General features: G+C 52.8%; 1 protein-coding gene across 3 annotated transcripts; it reads left to right on the top strand.

The window, feature by feature from the left end:
- The first annotated feature begins 739 nt into the window (after positions 1-739).
- IPO13 (importin 13) lies at positions 740-21,185 on the top strand. Of its 3 annotated transcripts, XM_047726258.1 has the most exons (20): positions 744-1,566; positions 3,320-4,056; positions 9,602-9,742; positions 9,863-10,004; positions 10,113-10,279; positions 10,492-10,612; positions 10,699-10,846; positions 11,267-11,448; positions 11,530-11,556; positions 11,742-11,876; positions 12,078-12,221; positions 13,484-13,564; positions 14,356-14,493; positions 14,673-14,769; positions 17,720-17,772; positions 19,999-20,065; positions 20,154-20,212; positions 20,360-20,449; positions 20,744-20,925; positions 21,017-21,185. In XM_047726258.1, the coding sequence occupies exons 1-20, from the start codon at positions 1,483-1,485 to the stop codon at positions 21,111-21,113; spliced, it is 2,892 nt and encodes a 963-aa protein (XP_047582214.1). In that variant the 5' UTR covers positions 744-1,482; the 3' UTR covers positions 21,114-21,185. The 3 variants fall into 3 exon arrangements, 2 of the variants coding, with proteins under 2 accessions (XP_047582215.1, XP_047582214.1); XM_047726259.1 differs by lacking the exon at positions 12,078-12,221 and having other exon boundaries at positions 743-1,566; XR_007126675.1 differs by lacking the exons at positions 17,720-17,772; positions 20,744-20,925; positions 21,017-21,185 and having other exon boundaries at positions 740-1,566; positions 20,360-20,443.
- The last annotated feature ends 704 nt before the right edge of the window (positions 21,186-21,889 follow it).

Raw genomic sequence — 21,889 nt, 5'->3', positions numbered from 1 at the left:
CCACCGCAGAGTTGTCCAGAGAATCGGACTTAGGTATGCAAAGTACTACTTGTTCCTAGCACTTAAATGTGAGCTATTCTTATTCTAATTACTCATAAAGAGAAGCCGCTTCCAAGCACCCTAGGAAATTCTCCGAGTACTGTCCATGGTATGTGGTTTCCTGGTTGGTCACTGGGCACTCCGAGAGCCGTCCTTTTTTTATTCCTGGGGCGCACCAAGCCCCCTTTCTACTGTGGGCGGTGCTGATGCCTTCTGCCCAGATCGCCCTCTTCCCGGACCCCAGGAGGCGCCGGCAGCGCGGCACCACGGTGACCTGTTTCTCCACACCAAGCCCCAACGCACGCCTTTTCCTCTAGACTGCATTCCCAGCTCCAACCACCGGCCCCCTCGGTCACGTCCTCCTAGGGAACTGCTCATCAGCGCCTCCCGCAGATCTGACCCTGTGGCCGGCCGGAGGTCTGGGGCCGGCGGGGCTCCACTGGTCCCCAGCCCACGTGCTCCCGACCTCAGCCGCAAGGCGCCGCCCTCCCGCTAGCCGCAATGCGGACTACGTTTCCCAGGGTACCCAGCGGCGGGGCCTTGGCTCAGTGGGGGCCTCGAGCGGCGCGCCGCTCCGTCGCCTGCTCGGGGGCGCGCGGGCCGGCGCGAGGACAAGACCAGAGACCCGGAATGAGTTTCTGCGCAGTTCCGCTGGGCCGTGCCGGGCTGGGCCGTGCCGGGCTGGGCCAGGGCAGGCGCGGGGGGAGGGCGGCGCCTGAGTCGGCTGTGCCGGGAACAGGCGCTGGGGGCAGCCCGCGCCTCGCTGAGGTCCCCGCCCCGTCCCGGCCGGGCCGGCTCGCCTGTCAGTCACTAGGGCGGCGGCGGCGGCGGTAGCGGGGCCGGAGCCGGGCGGTGAGAAGAGCGCGGGCCAGGCCGAGCGGAGGAGACCTGCCACAGCCCCTCAACTCTACGGACTCTTCGCCCCAGACTCGCGAAGCTGCACCCCTGCGCCTCGTCGGACGCCTCCGTAACCCGCGAAGGGCTCTCTCCCTCGTCACCCCCTACCCCGTGACCTCCTCGTAGGACCCGAGAGCTCCCTCAGACGAGGGTGTTGTGGGTACAGACCATCGACCCTGTGACCTCTCACGGGCCAGGGGCTCGGTTTCTCCCACAGGCCTGCCTTCCCTATGACTCCTTCCTCAGAGATTCTGGGGACAGAGCCGTAACCCACCACCGGGACCCCCGCCTGCGAACTCTTCATTGACGGCTCCCTCCTCGGAGTCCCCCTCATTGGCTTCCTCTTAAGAGCACCCTTTTGGCCTCTGGCAAGCCCACCATCCCCGACCGAGGTGGGGAGGCCTCGGCAGCCATGCCCGCCCTGGGCCCCCTGTCACCCCACCGCTTCCTGGGGACCCAAGCCGGGGTCTAGCAGGGGGCCAGCAGCCAAGGGGCTGGGGCAGGAGACAGGTCAGGGTCCACCTCCCTGCTGGGGAGGGAGCAAAGATGGAGCGGCGGGAGGAGCAGCCAGGGGCTACAGGGGCTGGAGCAGCACCAGCCTTGGACTTCACTGTGGAGAACGTGGAGAAGGTATGAGGGCCCTGGGGTGGGCGGTCCAGTGACAGAGCAGAAGTTCTGGGGACTGATACCAATGCCAGAGCCCAGGCTTGGGCTGGGTGCCTGCTGGGATGGTGCCCCCAGAGCACCTGGCATTTGCTGTCTCTCTGGGCAGGCATGGACAGCAGTGTAGTGGTGTCCTAATGGTCTATTTTTGGCTTTCCTTAGACATGGGCTCTCTGTGGATACTCTAGGGTCTTGGGATGGTCCCTCCAGAGTGCTGATGGCCTAGACCTATAGCCACACTGGCTATTCTCCAGCTCCATGGGAACTGCATGAGCAGTGCAGTAAGAAACCAGGAACCCAGGAGACCTGCAGCTCAGTCTCCAGGAACCTTACAGATGCTGAGCCATCCTGGACCTGTTTTGTGACCCAGGGGCTCAGAAAATTACCTGAAACTAAAACAGTTTGGGTAGTTTTTACTCTTTCTTGGAGAAGGGTCCTTCTTCTATTGGATGGAGGCCAGACCAGTCCTGGGCAGGCAGGAAGGGCTGGCCCCCTTTGTTTTGTGCTGGGTCCAAGGGGTTCAGGCCTGCTGGCAGCCTCAGGGTCCTTTCCCTGCTCTCCTGCCCACAGAGCTTCCTGCCATGGCCTTCCCAGGTTCTCCCACTGCCCCGGCCTTCTTTTTTGAACTACTTCTCTGGTTCTTTTCTGTGTTCTGCCCCAGAGGCCTGGGATGCAGAAATGCCTCCCCACTGTGATGTATGGGGAGATAGGGCTACCTTGCTGGGAAGCAGGGAATGGTAACAGATATTCACTTGTTATTTTTGATCCTTTTTTGCCATTCCACATGCTAAGAATGCAACCTTTCTGCTTTTCTGTGCCTGCCTCAGCATCCTGGAGTGGTCAAAAAAGGGACAGTAACTAGAACTTGCTGTCAGAAGTACAGATTGGGCTAAGAATACTTGAATGGAGCCTGCTTAGGGGGGTCAGAGTCCTGAGCTGGCTGTTCTACTCCCTGGGGCTGGGCGGTGTTGGCATGGTGGCTCACTCTTCCATGTGCTGCCAGGGAGACAAACCACTGTTTTCTTACCGTGTGAAGTCCCTATGGAATTGGGGCCCTGGGGATTTGGCTAGTTGAGAGCTCCAGACAAGGCATTTGCCAGGGCTGCCAGCCAAGACTTCTTGACCAGCTTTTTGGACCCTCACATGTGCTCTCTGAGGGCTGTGCTCACCCTCCCTTCCAGTATGTCTCTGGCCTACCGCTGCCTGGCAAAATCTTAGCCCTGCTCAGATTTCACACTGGCTTTGGTGCCAGCATCTGGAGTGACCTAGGGATGATCCTGGGGGAGCGGAATAGAAGTCTTGGAGTTGATGGGAGCAGCTGTGCCTGGGAGGGTCAGGGTCCCTCAGGCTATTCCATGTTCTACTCAGGCTTAGCGTCATCCCTGTGGAGCCATTCCTTCAACCTGGGTCTTGTCTTTTACCTCAAGTGTCTCCCTTTTGGGGAGCTCAACCTCCTCTTTCTGACTTCCTGTGGAGGTTCACTCTCTGAACCCATAATGCTTTGCTATAAGGAGAAGAGAATATGGTAGAGCATGGGCAGAGTTCAGGCTCTCAAGATATCAGTAGAACCCTGGGCTCAGAAAACACTGTAGAGCCCTGGGCTCTTCCCGCTCAGGCCCTCAGAGAGAGCAGACTTGCAGGACCAAGTCATACCCTCTGTTCTGGGCTCTGGCAGGATCCAGAGTGCCCAGCACCTGCTCAGTCCTGTGCTGTCCTGCAGGCGCTGCACCAGCTCTACTACGATCCCAACATTGAGAACAAGAACCTGGCTCAGAAATGGCTGATGCAGGCCCAGGTCTCCCCACAGGCCTGGCACTTCAGCTGGCAGCTACTGCAGCCCGACAAGGTGCCTGAGATCCAGTACTTTGGGGCCAGTGCCCTGCACATCAAGATCTCTCGCTACTGGAGTGACATACCCACTGACCAGTATGAAAGTCTAAAGGCACAGCTCTTCACCCAGATCACCCACTTTGCTAGTGGCTCCAAGATTGTGCTGACTCGGCTCTGTGTGGCACTGGCCTCCCTGGCTCTCAGCATGATGCCTGACGCTTGGCCGTGTGCTGTGGCAGATATGGTACGGCTCTTCCAGGCTGAGGACTCGCCGGTGGATGGTCAGGGCCGCTGCCTGGCCCTGCTCGAGCTGCTGACAGTGTTGCCGGAGGAGTTCCAGACGAGCCGTCTGCCTCAGTATCGCAAAGGCCTGGTGAGGGCCAGCCTGGCAGTGGAGTGCGGGGCTGTCTTCCCGTTGCTAGAGCAGCTGCTACAGCAGCCCAGCTCACCCAGCTGTGTGCGTCAGAAGGTGCTCAAGTGCTTTTCCAGCTGGGTGCAGCTGGAGGTGCCATTGCAGGACTGTGAGGCGCTCATTCAGGCTGCCTTTGCTGCTCTGCAGGACTCAGAGCTCTTCGACAGCAGTGTGGAGGCCATTGTCAATGCCATCTCGCAGCCTGATGCCCAGAGGTGAGCTGGTCCCCATCTTCCCAGAGAAGGACAGCTTGCTTGGCCATCCATCCATCCATCCATTCAGTAAACACTATTTGAGTGCCTACGGCATACGTGCTCCTATGCTGGTGATACACAAGGAAGCAAACAAGACGTGGTCCTTATGGTTCAGAGGGGGAGACAGACAACTAACCATCCAACAAATTATTCATTACAATATTTGACTCTTTCTTCTTTTTCTCTCCACCAATCAGTCTCCAAGTCCTGGCTGTTCTGCTCTTGACCATATTGCAAATCTATTTTTTCCATCTCCACTGCCACCACCCTAGTCCAAGCTGTCATCATCTCTCTCCCCAAATTACTGCAGAGCTTTTTCACTAGTCCCCTGGTTTTTTTTTTTTTTTTAAAGATTTTATTTATTTATTTGACAGACAGAGATCACAAGTAGACAGAGAGGCAGGCAGAGAGAGAGAGGAAAGCAGGCTCCCTGCTGAGCAGAGAGCCTGATGTGGGACTCGATCCCAGGACCCTGAGATCATGACCTGAGCCGAAGGCAGCGGCTTAACCCACTGAGCCACCCAGGCGCCCCAGTCCCCTGGTTTTTACTCTTGTACCTTTTACTGCACACCCAGCAGCCAGAGTGGTCTTTTGAAAATGAGGATCCAGTTTGTCCTTTCTGCTCAGACCCCTTCAGTGGCTTTTTACAGTTCTTAGGATGAAGTTCAGAGTCCTTAATGTGATTCACAAAGGTGCTGCACACTGTGGCTAATCTCCAGCCTCTTCTCATGCCACACTCCTTTCTTCACTCTCACATGATCTTTTCAGTTCCTTGACTGTCCCATGCTCCTTCTAGCCTCTGAACCATCCCATGTACTTGGCACATCATCTCTACCTCCGCTGAAACTTCACTTTCTTGGGAAAGTCATCAGTGATTTTTAAGACTAAGTTTGGTCTCCTCGATTATTTCATCTCAGAGCTCCTACTGTTTCTCCTTCTTAGCCTATAACGCAGTTTCATTGTAAAGTACCGTGTGTCTCCCCATTGGTCTCTCAGCTCTGTGAGGACAGGCACTGTGTCATTTGATTTTGTCACACTGTCCCTGGCGGCATTTGGTAGCATTCAGTATTTTTTGAACAGAGGAGAAGTAGGAGTTGCCTGAATGGTGAGAGGTGGGAGCGGGGCGGGGGAGGTTAGGGGAGGAGTGAGTGTTCCAGACTTCAGAAACGACAGCAGGGGCAAAGGCCTGTGGTAGTGCACCGTAGTACCCACAGGGGCCTGAAGGAAGGTGAGTGTAGTGAGCTGTTTGTGCATATGTTTGTCAGGCACCTGTTTGTGTCTTGGGCCCTCTGCTGGGCACCCGGTGCGCAAAGATGAATGGGTTGACTTCAGCAAGCCAGGAGCTCACAGTCTAACAGACACCTGAAGGGGCAAGTATGGTCAATGAGATGAATGCCATAATGCAGAAAGCGGGGTTGGGGGTGCTGTGAGAGCCCAGAGGAGGCATTTAACCCTATCTTAGGGTTGTGGAAGGCTTCCCAGAGGAGGTATGCTTTAAAGAGCCTGAGCAATGAAAATGTGTTGAGAGAGCCTGGTGAGTGGGGGTGATTAAACAGCAGGGTTTAAGGGCCAGTTGGAGGTCTGGTCCCAGATCATGCAAGGCCTTGTCAGCTAGGTTTAAGATTTTGGTCTTCATCCTGAGGAGGATGTAAAGATATTAAAGGATTTCAAGCAGAGAAAATGGCATGATGAGATTTTTAGTATAGGTTGGATTGGCCAGGGCAAGACTGGAGACACTAACAACACTATAGAGATAGGGCTTTTAGGGCGCCTGAGTGGCTCAGTCAGTTAAGTATCTAACTCTTGATCTCAGCGCAGGTCGTGATCTCAGGGTTGTGAGTTCAAGCCCCAAGTTGGGCTCCACACTGGGCATGAAGCCTACTTTAAAAAAAAAAAAAAAAAAGGGAAGAAGAAGGAGAGGTGGGGCTTTAGAAACGCTTGACAGAGTTGGAGGGGAAAACACCGAAAGAGAGCATCAGAGAGTGGTTAATGCCTCCAGCCTTGGCATTAGTCACGTCTGAGTTTGAATCCCAGATGGTCCACTTGCTAGATCTGAGACCTTGGGTAAGTCATTTTTAAGCCTCAGTTTCCTCAACAGTAAAATGGGTGTGATCATATCAACCACACAGAGTTGTAAAGGCTTAAACAGGATAATATGCACAGGGCTCCTGGTGCTCTATAAAGAATATTTTGGGATGAGGATCAAAGAAGAGAAGGTCTGTGAAAGGTCTTGCGTGGTTCCTGTACATCCCATAAATAGTACTTGCTAGTATTTGATATTGTTACTGCATTGGTAGTTAGTCTATCTTTCCTGTGGTTTCCCAGGTTTTCCAACTCAAGGTGGGTACTGAGTCCCAGGGCTAGCCTTCCTCAGCAGCCTGTAGTTCAAGTGCCAGCTGGGTTTGGACAGTTAGTGGCTAAGGGGAATTGCCTGGGGCCACTACATGGGTGATATGGGGTATCCTTGGATACACCCAGGTTTACCCACCCAGCCAGTCTCGAGGGCTTTGGCAGGTAATTGATGCCTCTTCTCCTCTGAACGAATGAACGAACAAGGAGCCAGTGAGGGAACCCACAGCCTCCTGAACGCCCATTGGCTGCAGCCCCCATGGTTGCTTAGCAACTCTCCCCATTTTCTCAGCTCTCCTCCCGGAGCTCTAATTGCAGGTCTGGGCTGAGCTCAGTGAGAGTGGCAGCCAGCAAGTTCTAGCAGCCCTGGCCCGGCAGCTTGAGCTGACCAGTGGGAACTAGGCCTCTTGAACCCAGTCTCAGCCATGGCCTTAAAGATATCCTCTATCTCCCTCCCCCAAATCTACAAGCCTCTAGAAGCCTCCGACTTGTTCTTCTGCCTACTCACAGTTCTCAGGAATAGGTGCCCAGGTGGTAGGAAATCTAAACAAGGGTTTTCCCTGTTGGTGGGCTGCACCCATCCTGGTGTCAGAGTTTAGGCCTTGCTCTGTTAGTCCAGTTTCCAGGACTCTGGCTGGAGAAAGTCACCTGTGGTTTTGACTCTTGGGTCATCTGGTCACTGTTTTCCCCAGGTGTCCTGATGTTGGCTGTCCCCTTAACTGAGCTTGCACTCAGGTCCCCTCTTTCCCACTCTTCCAGAAGCTGCTTGGCTCTCTCTGCCTTGATTTTCTTTTTCCTGAAAATGTGTTTTTAATCCTAGAAAAGTTTTTCAGTGGGGGCTGAGGGGAAGAGAAAAAGTGAAATTAGACAGACTCTTGGGGGCTCTTATCAGTTCGAATTTGAGATACGGACTGAGATTTGCATAGATCATTTGGAGATATTCAGGCTGGGCCCTAAAAGAGCTGTCCTGCTGCAGTAGAAGCGGCTGCCCCAGCCTGGCATTTGTTTCTAAGTTACTATATGACCTTGAGTAATACTCAGAGATTTCTAGACCATATTGTCCGTGATTGAGCCTATTATGCAACTCAAATATGACAAATCAAGAACCCAGTGAAGATTGAGTACCTGCTGTGTACATCAACTTCAGCAGGTGTGAGAGCCTTGGTAGGGATGCTTTGGGGATAGAGCACTACCTCCTGCCCCCATCTCAGCTGCTGGGAAGCTCGTAAGCCAGGGCTTTGGCCCTCCCCCTGCTCTTTGTGCCAGAGTCTGGCCTGAAGGTACCCATTGTCTGGTGGTGCGGCCTGTGTCAGGGTCATGAGACTGAAGCTATCCCAGCTGTCTCCAAGCTGCATCCTCTAGGGCTGTCTCTGGGTTGGGGGTATCCTGGCATGGGCACCTTGTCCCACCAGAATGGGGATTTGGAGAAAGCCAACATCTTGGGCTGGTTGCCTCTTGTTGTTTTCATCCTACCCCTGAGGTTATGAGACTACCTGCCTGCCTAGCAGCCTGCTTAGGGCAAATACAGATAGAACTCCTCTGGTCCATCAGTCCCCCTTCCTCTCCATAGATTGCTCTGGTGACACCATGACTGGTAGCAGAGGGTCTCAAGCATCTGATCCCCCAACCCCTGCCGAGAATATCATTTCCTCTGATTAGTCTGATCTCCACAGAGCAGGCTGCTGGAGAGGGGTCCAGTGAGTGAAGCTAGTGTTCTCTGTCTCTTTTGTATACTGTGCTTCCCCTGCTCCCCCTTTAAGATCATTGTGCCTCAGGACTCTGACTTGGACCCTCTTTTCTCTCACTCAGTGCTTTCTTCCTGGGCAATGCTCATCTGCTACCATAGCTTCAATTATCAGTTGTTTGCTCCAACTTCTCTCTTGGGCTTCAGGTTTTCATATCCAACTCTCTGGACACTTCTGTTTGCAGATCTCACCAGGTACCTCTGATTCAACATGCCTAATGCTCAACTTACCACCTTCTGGCCTTCCATTAAATTTAGTACTATCCCCCTCCACCCACTCCTCCTGACCTCAGTAAATAGCTCCCCCATCTTAGCAGTTGTCTCGTAACCTGAGAGCTGTCCTTAACTCTTCCCCATTGTTGTATCCAGTCAGTCATCAAGTCCTGACCATTTTGCCTCTTAGCTGTCTTCCAGTTCATCATCTACTGCTCTTCCTTCATACTGCCACCAGAGTACAAAGGAGTTCGGATTTGGTGGTAGGGAGTTGAGTGGACAGTGGGGATTGATTCTGTTGGTGTCTCCTGGAGTCTTTATCAGGGCTCCTGAGCCTGTATTAACTCCTCTGTTTCCTATCCTTGTTCAGTCTCCCTTAACACTGTCTATATTAGTTTCCTGGAGGGGCCATAATAAAGTACCACTTTAAATAAAGTACAATGGATAGCTTTAAACAACAGAAATTTACTGTCTCGCTGTTGCGGAGGTTTGAAGTCCAAAGTCAAAGTGTTGGCTTCCTCTGAAAACCTATAGGAGAGCCCTTCCTAACCTCCACCTAGCTTCTGGTGGTTTGCTGGCAGTCTTGTTCCTTAGCTTGCTGTTGCATGACTCCAATCTTTACCTTTGTCATCACATGTCATTCTCCCTGTAAGTCTGTCTTCATGTGGTTGCCTTCTTTTAGGGATACCTGTTGTATTAGAGCTCTCCCCTACTCTATGACCTCATCTGCACTGACCCTGTTTCCAAATAAGATTACATTCTGAGGTATTAGAGATTAAGACTTCAGCATATTTTCTGGGGGGAGGATACAATTCAGCCCATAACAGTCTGCCCTCTAGTTCCCAAAATTTATGTCCTTCCCACATGCAAAATATGTGCATCTCATTTCAATTTCCCCAGACGTCTTAACCCATGCCAGCATCAACTGTAAGTCTAATTAGAGAACATAATTCAACCCATTCAACACTGACCTTCTTATACTTTCTTCCCAGAGTTCTCCTGGAGGTAGGTCCCTGACCTGAGGTTTTTCCCAACATGGGCAGCATTAAAGCTACCATGTAGGCCCTGACCTCTTTTTCACTTTGGGTTTAATGTAGGGGAGGGGACTTGCTGGAAGACAGAGAGAATGTGCGTCTCTCTCAAAGCTGGTGGGGGATGGGCAGGCGGCTCTGATGGGTCTCCTTAACCTCTTGCCTCCAGGTATGTGAACACACTCCTGAAACTCATCCCGCTGGTGCTGGGACTACAAGATCAACTGCGACAGGCAGTGCAGAATGGGGACATGGAGACCTCCCATGGCATCTGTCGCATTGCTGTGGCCCTGGGCGAGAACCACTCCAGGTAAAGAGTCGGTCAGCTGTCGGGGGGGTGGGGAGGGGATAGCAGGGCCCTCTAAGAGGTGGAGTTATGAAGCCCTACTGGGGGAGGTGGAATGACCTTATTATACGTCCTCCTTCCAAGGGCCTTGCTGGATCAAGTGGAGCACTGGCAGAGTTTCCTGGCCCTTGTCAACATGATTATGTTCTGTACTGGCATCCCTGGCCACTACCCTGTCAACGAGACCACCAGTTCCCTGACCCTCACCTTCTGGTACACGCTGCAGGTGTGTCTGTGTGACCTCCAGTAGGATTGAGCTGTAATGATAGAAGGCAGATCATGGACTTCCAGGCCTGGTGCCTAGGTGGCTAACTTCCTTCCCTGGCTCTCTCAGGATGACATTCTGTCCTTCGAGGCAGAGAAGCAGGCTGTATACCAGCAGGTGTACCGGCCAGTCTACTTCCAGCTAGTGGATGTGCTTCTGCACAAGGCCCAGTTCCCTTCTGACGAGGAATACGGATTCTGGTCCTCAGATGAGAAGGAACAGTTCCGGATTTACAGGTGATGGTAGCAGGCCAGTCCTACCTCTAAATAGAGTCCTGAACTGATGAAGGCAATAAGGAGAGGAACCCAAGGCCAGCCTTTCTGAATCCTGGGGCTCCTTTCTCTATTCTCTAGGAACTTTTGCAGGGTTGTGAGGGAATTGGTGGGGGTGGGCTTCTGGACTTGGGGGCAGGATCGGGCAGTGTATAAGGTCTTCATCTGCTTCTTAGGGTGGACATCTCAGATACGCTCATGTATGTGTATGAGATGCTGGGGGCCGAGCTGCTCAGCAACCTCTATGACAAGCTGGGCCGTTTGCTCACCAGCTCAGAGGAGCCCTACTCCTGGCAGGTACCTCCCAAGCCTGATTCCCTCAGCCCTCCCAGAACTGTCATAACCTCCTCCTCAGCCAAGCCAGTGGCACCCTCTTTCCTCAGCACACAGAGGCCCTGCTCTATGGCTTCCAATCCATCGCAGAGACCATCGATGTCAATTATTCTGATGTGGTGCCTGGGCTCATTGGCCTCATTCCACGGATCAGCATCAGCAACGTGCAGCTGGCGGATACTGTCATGTTCACCATTGGTGAGACCTGGCACACACCCATGAACACATTTCCAGAGCCACAGGCACCCATCCCTAGCCACAGTCAGCCTGCTGGTTCCTGTCCAGAATGGGAGAGACACACATGCCCACATACACAATCAGCATTGCACCCAACAGACTGTCCTGGCACATCTAGGGGTCCTTCCTACAGTGTTCTGAGCTGCAATTCAGTGAGGCTAGTTTGCTGTCAATGGAACAGCGCTGCTAGGCCTCTTCTGAGTAACTCCTTCCTGCTTCTCAGCTATAAAGCTCCTGTTTGAGGATGTGCATGCATATTTCCCTATTCAGTACTAAGACTGTAACTTGATCCTGCCAGAAGCTCTGTGTGCCTCACAGGAACATGGTACAAAGCCAGCCTGGCCTGCCTCCAATATCCTCCCCTCTCCCTTCTTCCCCCAGGAGCTCTGTCTGAATGGCTGGCTGACCACCCTGTCATGATCAACAGTGTTCTGCCCCTTGTACTGCATGCCCTAGGCAATCCTGAGCTCTCTGTCTCTTCTGTGTCCACCCTCAAGAAGATCTGCCGAGAATGCAAGTATGACCTGCCACCCTATGCTGCTAACATCGTGGCTGTCTCCCAGGTAGGCAGGGGCCTAGGTGGGGCTGGGTGTCAGGGCCCATTGCACTTCACTGATCCCATATTCCTTCTTGTTTATCTCCAGGATGTGTTGATGAAACAGATCCACAAGGTGAGCCCAGAAGTTTCTAGGGGTTCTTGGGGATATTGTGGAGATCTGTGGAAATCCTCTTCTGCCTTTTCCTACCCCTTCCTTGTCTTTTGTTCCCTGTTCTTGGAACCTTCCCCCAAGAGGTTCATTCCTCCTACCCACGACCAGATATGTCCAGGATTGACTCTCTGTGTTCTGCCCCACAGACGAGCCAGTGCATGTGGCTGATGCAGGCACTGGGCTTCCTGCTGTCAGCCCTGCAGGTGGAGGAGATCCTTAAGAACCTGCACTCACTTATCTCGCCCTACATCCAGCAGCTGGAGAAGCTAGCAGAGGAGATAGTGAGTGAGCTTGGGCGGGTGTGTGTGTGTGTGTGTGTGTGTGTGTGTGTGTGTGTACACATGTAGCCAGAGGGCAGGGATGGGCTTCCCTTTGTGTGGGCTGTGGCTGCTGGTGGGTGGGGTCGAGTTGGCCGTCGGGGCTGGGGTCAGGAGCCAAACTGAGGCTGGGAGATCCAGAGCTTGGTTTGATTCTCCCCGTAGCCTAATCCTTCCAACAAGCTGGCCATTGTCCACATCTTGGGCCTTCTCTCCAACCTCTTCACCACACTGGATGTCAGTCATCATGAGGACGATCATGAAGGCCCTGAGCTCCGGAAGTTGCCAGTGCCACAGGGACCCAACCCCGTGGGTGATGTTGCCATTGTCCCCCCGACCACACACCCTGTGGGAATGTCATTGTTTCTCCCCAACTTTATGGGTAATATTGTCATTGTTCCCTTGGCCCCGTGAGGCATGATACATTTGGTCCTCTGACCCTGTGAATGACCTTATCATTGCCCTTCACTCTATAGAGAGTGATGTCATTGCCTCATCCAACCCTGTGGGCAATGTTGTCTTTGTCCCCAGCCCAACTGGGGTGATGTCATTGTGGTTCCTTCGCCCCATGGGGGACACTGGCATTATCCTTCAACCTCCTAAGTGATGTAATTATGGACCCCTGTTTAACCCCCAACTTCTACTTCACTATTCACTGTTCCCTATGGGCACTGGGGATACTTACATGCTCTACATGTATACATGTAATCAGATTGTCGCAAAGCAGTGTGACAAGTACCATGGTAAGCTTAGGCACAGTGGGGTTGGGGTGACCACTTATAAGCTGTTTGATCTGGGGCCAGCCTCAGCTTTCCATTCAAAACCATGAATGTCAGACTCTCTGGCTTGCTCATCTCATAGAGCTGTGCTGGGTACCATATGTGAAAGTACTTTGCATACTGTAAAGTTCTGAATAAATGTGGGAGACTGCTTGGATCATTGTGTCCAGGATTTCTCCTGGAGAAAAGGAAGTCACGGTATCCTGGCTCCTCTCCTCAACTCCTCACCTTAGTTTCAGTTTCCCTTTTGGCTCTAGATCAAACTTGGGCCAGCATCCTCCAACAGAGCCCCTTCTCTTTCCATGGTAGTCATTGTCCTGCCTTCCCTCACCTCCCAGGACCTCAGTCTGCTCTCTGCTCCTCCATAAACTGCCATATATGTGTATACCTTGGAGCTCTCCACCCTAGGCCTGTTTGGGTGACATAGCATCTCCACTTCTTCAGGGGCTAGCCCTTAGGCTTTGGCACTAACAGGATTTTTCTGGGCAGAAATGGAGAGAGTGATTTTTTTTTTTAAAGTTACAAAGTTTTGGTAATTTTCTGAAGCCCTCATAATATCCCTGCTTTGCACTTTGAGGCTTCCTCTAAAATGATCCTTAGAATTCAGGATATCCTCTTTCACTCATGGGGGATTCAGTGAACTAGCCCTTCCCCCAAGGTCCCATTCACTGAGGACTCAATGTCTAGTCTAGGGTAATAGAGTTGAACTTCCAACCTGCTTTGTATTACCATGTCCATCTCAGGTGGGCGAGAGTGGTGGTGGGGGCACCTCACTTCTTCCTGTGTCTTCAGGTGGTTGTGGTGTTGCAGCAGGTCTTCCAGCTTATCCAGAAGGTGCTGAGCAAATGGCTGAATGATGCCCAGGTGGTGGAGGTGAGCCCCCGTCCTTGCTCTCTACCCACATGGTGACTGTGCTTAGATATGGAGCAGGAGGAAGGTGTTGCTGCCTCATCTCGGCTTGCAATGGTCTGGAGGAAATAAAGGAGGTGAATCTTGCCCTACAGGTACAAGGAATTTTTTGGGAAGACATTCAGAACTTCCCAATATCACAAAGTACTTGACCAAAGCACTATGATGTTGGTGCTGAGCGACAGTCAGGGGTCTGCTTTGTAATCAGAGAGCTGCCTTTGGTCCCTTTCCAATTCAGGATTTTCTTGCTATTGCTGCTCTGTGAGAGGAAATGGTGGAGATGTAAGTAACAAGACTTGAGTTGCAAAGTTCCATCCTGTGCCCCTTTGAGAAGGGCCTTTTTGCCTCCTGCCTTTCGGGGTGAGGGTCAGACTTGTTTACCTTCCTTGACATGCAGGGTCAGGCCAGGCTTATAGGTAAGGGTCCCTCCTTAGGCCTCCTCTGTGCCGGGCTTCAGTTCTGTTCCAGCTGATTGTGAACTGCTAACCAGGGCCCCTTTGCTTTCTGGTTTCTTTCTTTCTTTCTTGAAATATATTTGATGTTTAACATTGTTTAAATTTAAGTGTACAGCATGTGAACTTGGTATATTTCTGTGTTATAATGTGATTGCCATTGTATGATAATTGGCACCCCATCACATCCCATAATTATAGTTTCTTTTTAGTGGTTGGAGTAATTAAGATCCAGTCTCTTGGCAAGTTTGATGATCATAATACTGTTGTCTATTTCATGGGCCCCTTTGCTTCCTTCCCAAGGCGGTATGCGCTATCTTTGAGAAGTCCGTTAAGACCCTGCTGGATGACTTTGCCCCCATGGTGCCACAGCTGTGTGAGATGCTGGGTCGGATGTACAGCACCATCCCCCAGGCCTCTGCTCTTGACCTCACTCGACAGGTGGGCCTTCTGACTGAGGCAGCAGTATTCTAGATTTCATCTGACCTTGGGATGGGGTGGATGGGTGGAATGGGGTGAATGGGTGCCCTGGCAGGGGTTCTGACCTGCATTCCGGGGATGCTGGCCAGTTCTTGGTGAGACAGGGCCTCAACTGACCAGCATTCCCTGCTTTATTGTAGCTGGTCCACATCTTTGCTCATGAACCTGCCCACTTTCCCCCAATCGAGGCCCTCTTCCTGCTCGTCACCTCCGTCACACTCACTCTCTTCCAGCAAGGTAGGTCCTGACCAGGGTCTCTGCTGCTGCCGCCACTGCCACTGCCTCTGCTTCCCTGACTGGGGAGCCAAAGCTGCCCACTCTGTTCTCCTCTGTCCCCTGAGTTGCACATGGGACTTGATGGGAAACTTACAGGATCAAGCACAGCACAATTGTCACCCTACAAACAGCTGACATCTTAGGTTGAAGTGGATAAGAGAGTGAATGATGTCTTCTACTGGCCTGCTGGGCTCAGGGCCAATCTTGATGTGTGGGAAGGTGGAGCCAGAGCTCTGAGGGACTTGGGGCACTAGGCTGGCTCCTTTTCTTTGGGATATAATGGAAAGGGGAAAGAACATGGGCTTTGGAGTCAGATAGACCTAGATTCTAAGCTCATCACCACCAACTAGTTGTGTGACCTTGGGCAAGTCACTTACCTTTGTTTTGTGGAGCCTTTGTTTCCATGTCCATGGAGTGGAGATTTCATGTACTTGATAGGGTTGTTATAGGTATGAAAGTAGTGCCTTTTGGTCCCCTGATTTGGGTTTTTTTGCACAGGAAGTACTCAGGGAGTGTTGGTTCCTTTCCCTACGCTCTAGGTCAAAACCCTTTGGCTGTGGCCCCAGCACTCTATTCTCTGTGGCCCTCTTCCTGAGAGAGCTGGGAGCAGGGGGCTCCAGGTTTCCCCTGCTGTCTACCCCAGGCTTCTAACTTGGAAAAGAAATGGTGCTGCTCTGCCAGCCTCATGGATTTGTGGTCACAGGCTGGGTGCTCACCAGGGCTTTCCACTGGAGCCAGAGTGCTCTCTGCTTATATGGTCAGTGTGTGGTCCCATGATGCTGGCCTCTGCTCCAGTGGGCTGTGGGTAGGTACGAAATGGGCAGAAACTTGAACCAGAAACCAGGTGTGGCCATCCTTAACTCCACCTCTCCCACCCCTCATGTCTAGTCGGGGGCAAGTCTGGGTGGTCCTGGACCCTGATTATCCCATAGTCTGCCTACCTCTCCCCTCCCTCCATGACCACACCTCAGTGTGGGGTGTCTGGATCACCTCAACAGTCCTCTAACTGCTTTCCCTGACATCTGCCCTTCTCCCCAGGCCCCTCTTTGCACCCTGCAGTTGTAATGTTCTTTAGGAAACACACATCTGAGTAATTTCCCTCCCCGGTTGGAAACCCTTTCGTCGTTCTCCATTGCCTCAGCTCCTGTTTACTCCCACCCACATGATGCAGCTCCTGTTTACTCCTCAGTGTCTTCTCCTGCCAGCGTCCCCGACATGCCAGCAGTCCAGCCACACCGACTTCTCCCTTCCTGTGTCCCATTTGATCCTCTGACTGGAATGCCCTGTGCCCTTTACTGGGTGAGCGCCCCTCCTCCAAGCCTTGCCCACGCATCGGTTCTTAGAGGCTTCTTTGGGGCAGAATTGGGTGTTTCTGACTTTGGGCTGGAACTACATCATGTACACACTGCTGACACAGCACCAGTCCTACTCAGTAATCTGCTTTTGTGTGTTCATCTCTCTCCCTAGACTAAGCCCCTCAAGGGCAGAGTTGAGGCTCTTCTCTCTGCCTCTTCAGGGCCCAGAACAAGGCCAGCATAGAGTAGGTATCAGACGCTGTTGAAGAGAGGAAGGTGAGGTCTCCCTGCCCTTGGAGCCTTTCTTCCCCACCATCTGGGGCCCACCGCTAGCAGGGCATGTGCTGAATATCAAACATGCTGTCCGCAGGGGGACCCAAGCATGGGGCACATTGGGCCTCACTTTCCAGGACTTGAGTAACTCGGGGCTCAGGTGTGAAGGAGATGGGCTTTCTCAGTGGCTCCTTGTAGCCTGGAGAGGGAGGCAGGAAAGAGCTCATGGTCTGCTTTATGGTTGGGGAAACTGGGCATTTGTGGCTTGCACAAGATCACACAGCTCCTTAGTGGTGTTTCAGGCAGATGCTCGTGCGTTGCCTCCTCCTCAGAGTGGAGCAGCCCAAGCAGCAGCTCCAGACACATGCCTCGCCCTTGCCACAGGTGTCAACAGCATTGGAAGCAGACTAGTGTCCAACGGCAATCAGATTTGTTGGCCTTATTGGTTGTCTTGCAGGACAGAATGGCCCTCTTACCTGTTACACTTCCCAGTCTTGCCATTCCTTTCTCAGCCTCTGCCCTCCCACTGCACCATGGGGTGACATGTTGACTGGTTTCCTCTTACTTCGTGTGTCCAGATGGTGGGAGCTGGTGTTTAGCCCTTAGCCTGGCCCTCTGCTGAGTCGGTGTTCATGTGGAGGGACTTTGCTGGGTGGGGCTCTCATTTTGGGCCTCATGATACAGTTTCTTCCCCAGACCCTGCCGGTGGCTTGGCCAGCCATCTCCACAGCATACTGAGCCCTTCCCTAGCCAAGGAGAAGTCCTCTGGTTTAAGTGGACCCAGAAGATTCCTTTCCTTGGCCAGACACAGAGCTCTAAGGCCACGGAAGTGAGAGGGCACCTGCTCAGGCCCTGATGCCCTCACCTTTCCGGGGCCTTTGGCCAGGCATTCGCGGGAGTTACCAAGGACTGACCTCCCACCAGCCCTGCCCTCCTCTTTGATGGCGAGGGTGGGGAGGTATGTGCTAGGAGGCAGTGTAGGGCCACCCCAGCCAGCCAGAGGCTGAAGCAAGAGTGTGGGGGTTGTTTGTTCAGCTCTGTGGAGTCCAACATTGCTCCAGCACCAAAGGATCACTCGGGGGACTGGCCTGAGGAGGAGTGGGGAGTAGGTGGAAGGCCCCTTGGGAGGGAGCTGGGGCAGGCCCGTCCTTCACTTTGCCGTCTCTTTCTGTTGGGCTTCTCCCAGTTCATGGTTTTTGTATGTTTTGTTTCTTTATCTTGCTTCCTGCTGCTCATGTGCCCCCACGCTGTCTCCCTGCAGGCTCTCAGTCCCACATAACTATATGAGGTTGAGTTGCTGTTTGTATAATTTTTTCTTAAGTTCCATCTTTATTATATTTTAGGGCCCAGGGATCATCCTGATATTGTTGATTCATTTATGCAACTCCTGGCACAGGTGTGTTTTAGTTTTATTCATTCACGTTCTGTTCTCTCTCTTTCTCTTTCTCTTATGTTGAAATTCAATTTAAGCCTATTTTTAGCTTTCTGTTGACAAATTTTTTTTCTGTTCAGTTGAATAGAGTTTCTTCATCTGTTTCCGTGGAAGTTGACAACCCAACATCCTCCTTTAGTGCCCCTTTGCCTCAACTAGCTCATTCTTCCACCAAGACCAGGGAGAGGCGATCCTGAAGGGAGGGAGCTGGGCTGGCCTGGGTGGGGGAGGGGGAGTAACTGTGCCCAGCAGCTCCTGTGCAGCTGTGATGCCCGAGAAGTTCGGGGGTAAGATTGAAGTTAAAGGGCCTGGGGTTCATTGTCCCCGTGCTCCTGCCGGGAACTGCCTGCCTCAGTGCCCGCAGCCTGCTCTGGAGACGTGGCCGGGAGGAGCTCTGAAGGGAGGGGCTAAAGATGAATGTGCTCGGGGCGGAGTCCTGAGTCCTGAGTCTGGCTGGCAGATGGGTTTGCTGCTGCTGGGAGGTGGGGTGCTGGCTCCATTGTGAGACTGCGTTGGGATGTGTTTGTGTTTGGTGTGTGTTTAAGTGTGTTGGACCTTATTTGTGTGTTTTGACTTTGGAAACAGAAATCATGTAGCTGCTCTATTTATCTATTGTCTTGGGATAAATGTATAGTTGAGTGTGGGCGTGTGCACTGATGGATGTTGTATATTGATGTGCATTAGGCATTGATGGGCTTTGGACAGTGATATGTGTTGGAGGTATGTGTGTTGGGCTGTGGGAGTGTGTATTTTGATGGAGGAGTGTATATAGTGGTATCAGTAGGTCTGTATTAGGGGATGTAGGTTGTGGAAGATACATGTGTTGAGCTATGGGGACATGGGGTTAGTGTGGGGTTGATGGGGAGGTTCCTGTGGGTTGGGGTAATGATGTTTCTTTGCTTAATCATTCCACAAATATTTATTGAGTGTGTAATACATGTTTGGTACTCTGCCAGATGCTGAGGATGTAATGGTAAGCAAAAGCAGGCACAGTTCTTACTCTCTTAGAACTCAAGTCTAGTAGAGGGGGTGGGGCACAGTGGGAATGGGGAACAGGGAGTGTGTTCTGGGCCTGGATGGACGTGTGTGGGTATCTATGAGGGTGCATCCTTGGGGGTGAGGCACTTATATGTGTGTTTGTGGATGGGTGTGTCGGGAGAGTACACATGCTAGAGGACTAGGTAGCTTGAAGGTGTGGGCATGTGGACATGGCTGGGGGATGTGGGGAGGTTTGGGGGTGTGAATATGTAGCAGGGTGTGTTGCAAATGTGGGGAAGTACGTATAAGGGATGTGATAGAGTTGTGTTTGAGGGTAAGTAGGGTGTTCCCAGAGAAGGTATGCGTGAGTGTGTTTGTACATGAGTGAACCTAGGGTAGTGAAAGGTATGTGAGGGGATGGGGGTTAGGCATCTACATGGTATGCTTTGGGGGGCTGCTGGAGAGCAGCAGTGTTTGATGACTGCTGGAGCTGTGCAGAGTATCTCCTGTGACCTGAGGATGTGCCTGCCATTCGTGTCCTGGTGCCACTTGGGATGGGCTCTCTGGCCCCTGTACTCCTTCCATTCCCCCCACATGGCAGCACTGACTCCTGGGCTGGGTGTGGCTGAGAAGGGCCTGGACACAGGGTGTCCTGGTTGAATGGTGGGGCCATTGGCTCCAAGGCTCCTACCCTACTTTTCCTATTTCTAAGCTGGAGGGTGTTTGAGGAATGCAGGTGGGATGTGGGGAGGGGTGCTTTTGGACTGGGCTTCACATCCCGCTGCCATCTCTTCCTGCTGTCCTGTTAACAAATCCAGGGGGTTTTGACTGCCTCCAAGTCAAAGCAGTCACTGCTGGCTACCTGGAACCTGCAGGAGATCTGACCTTGATGGAGGGGAGAATAAGTGTTTGCTCAGGGAGTGACTTGGGACCCAAGCTTTCTGTATTGTGACACCCCCCCCCCCACCTCTCACACACACCAGTGCATTCAAGTACACGTACATGTACATAGTATCCCCTGGCTGCTCCCCTCCTGACTGACTGAACTGTGGGGTGGGGTGGGTCCCCCAGAGATGGCTGGGTGGCTGATTTTGGCAGCCTGTAACCTATGGTGTGTGAAGTTGGGGCCTGGGGTGGCAGGTGAGTGGGGGGTAAAGGGGGTTGGTCCTTGCAGCTGGTTGGGGCTGGGCTTACCAGCTCCACCTCCTGCAGGCTCTGAAGCGGAAGCCAGATTTGTTCCTGTGTGAACGATTGGATGTCAAGGCTGTGTTCCAGTGTGGTAAGTGGGGCCAGGTGGACAGGAGGGCCTGGGGCCCCCTCAGGAGCATCTTTAGGCCCTATCTGATCTGCCTCTGCCTCTCCCGCAGCTGTGCTGGCCCTCAAGTTCCCCGAGGCACCTACTGTCAAGGCCTCCTGTGGCTTCTTTGTGAGTCCCACGCTGAGTCCTAACCCCCCACCACCCTGTACCCAGCCCTGTTCAGGACTCCAGAGGGTAGGGGTGTGGTGTGCCGGTCTTGTCCCCAGGGAGAGTGGGGAAAGAGCTGAGGCTGACAGGCCTCTCCATCCTCTGTAGACAGAGCTGCTGCCTCGGTGTGGGGAAGTAGAACCCGTGGGGAAAGTGGTTCAAGAGGATGGCCGTATGCTGCTCATAGCAGTGCTGGAGGTGAGATGGAGCCAGTATTTGAGGGTGGTGGGGCGCCCATCACTGCCAAGGCAGCTGCCCTTCTGGGAAGCTGGAGCCTTTGGTTCACTAAACTCTCTGACTCTGTTTCTTCATTAGTTAAATGGCTGACAGTTGTTAGGGTTGCTGTGAGGATCAGCCGGCTCTCAGAAAACAGCATTCACTTGTCATGTGCAGTTTGGCTGAGGAACTGTCCGGGAGTGGGTGGGATGTGGCTAGGCACCCTTGCCACAAAAGGGGCAAGGCCCTGGTGTGCTGAGAACCCATCTCCCTCAGGCCATTGGGGGCCAGGCCTCCCGCAGCCTCATGGACTGCTTTGCCGACATCCTATTTGCTCTGAACAAACACTGCTTCAGCCTCCTGAGCATGTGGATCAAGGAGGCCCTGCAGCCACCCGGTTTTCCCTCCGCCCGCCTCAGCCCTGAACAGAAGGACACCTTCAGCCAGCAGATCCTTCGGTGAGCAGAGCTGGCGGGGCCTGGGCTTGGGTCCAGAGGAGAGGGCGGCGGTGGTGGATGGTACTAACCTGATCTCCCTTCCCTTTTTCAGTGAGCGAGTGAACAAGAGGCGGGTGAAGGAGATGGTGAAGGAATTCACACTGCTGTGCCGGGGGCTTCATGGCACAGATTATACAGCTGACTACTGAGGGGCGCCCCGTCCCACCCACGCCTCCTCACCCCTCCCTGTCCCCAAAGAGTAAACCTGGATCTTCACTGCATTGCTGTCTCGGCTTCCTTTCCTCTGCCACCACCACCTAACTGGACGAAGGCCTGGGGGAAGAATGGGAGGATGTTTGGATCCAGGCCTTTGTAGGGAGTTGTGGGGCCAACTTCTAGCTCCTAGAGCAGAAGGGATCCACTGTAGCCAAGCCTCGTAGGCTGGAGCCGTTCATAATATTGCCATTGCCTTTGGGTTGGAATGGTCCTGCAGTAATGTCACCAACCTCCCCCCCACCCACACTGATATCCATTAAATTAGTCCCAGCATTCGTCATGCATACATTTATTAAATCAACAATGCTGAGTACTAGTCCCCTAGTTCTGCCTTGCTTTGTTCTCTCTGAACAAAGGCTAATCTACTCCACAGCCACCATGTTCAGCTGGGAGAATGGGACCAGTGAGGGAAGGCTGCATGGAGGAATTTTTATTTCTTTTTTGTTGTTGTTGTTTAAGATTTTATTTATTTAAAAAAAAGATTTTATTTGTCAGAGAGAGCATGAGCATACACAAGCAGGGGCAGTGGCAGGCAGAGGGAGAAGCAGGCTCCCCACTGACCAAGGAGTCCAATGTAGGACTCAATCCCAGGACCCTGAGATCATGACCTGAGTCAAAGGTAGACTCAGCCACCTAGGTGCCCCTCAACTTTCATTTCTGATGGAAATGGATGGTTTCCTAGATAGAGCACTTGGGGCTGAAGTGAGGT

The sequence above is a fragment of the Lutra lutra genome, chromosome 4, assembly GCF_902655055.1.
Source record: "Lutra lutra chromosome 4, mLutLut1.2, whole genome shotgun sequence".
Classification (NCBI taxonomy): Eukaryota; Metazoa; Chordata; class Mammalia; order Carnivora; family Mustelidae; genus Lutra; species Lutra lutra.
This window is presented reverse-complemented; position numbering and strand designations above follow the sequence as displayed.

What these genes read in the sequence shown, in the direction of transcription:
- IPO13 (XM_047726258.1), top strand. Translation starts at nt 1,483, where the DNA reads ATGGAGCGGCGGGAGGAGCAGCCAGGGGCTACAGGGGCTGGAGCAGCA. An exon ending in TGATGAAACAGATCCACAAG is followed by an intron (nt 11,557 to 11,741) that starts GTGAGCCCAGAA and finishes TCTGCCCCACAG; the next exon opens with ACGAGCCAGTGCATGTGGCT. An exon ending in AGGCCTCCTGTGGCTTCTTT is followed by an intron (nt 20,213 to 20,359) that starts GTGAGTCCCACG and finishes CATCCTCTGTAG; the next exon opens with ACAGAGCTGCTGCCTCGGTG.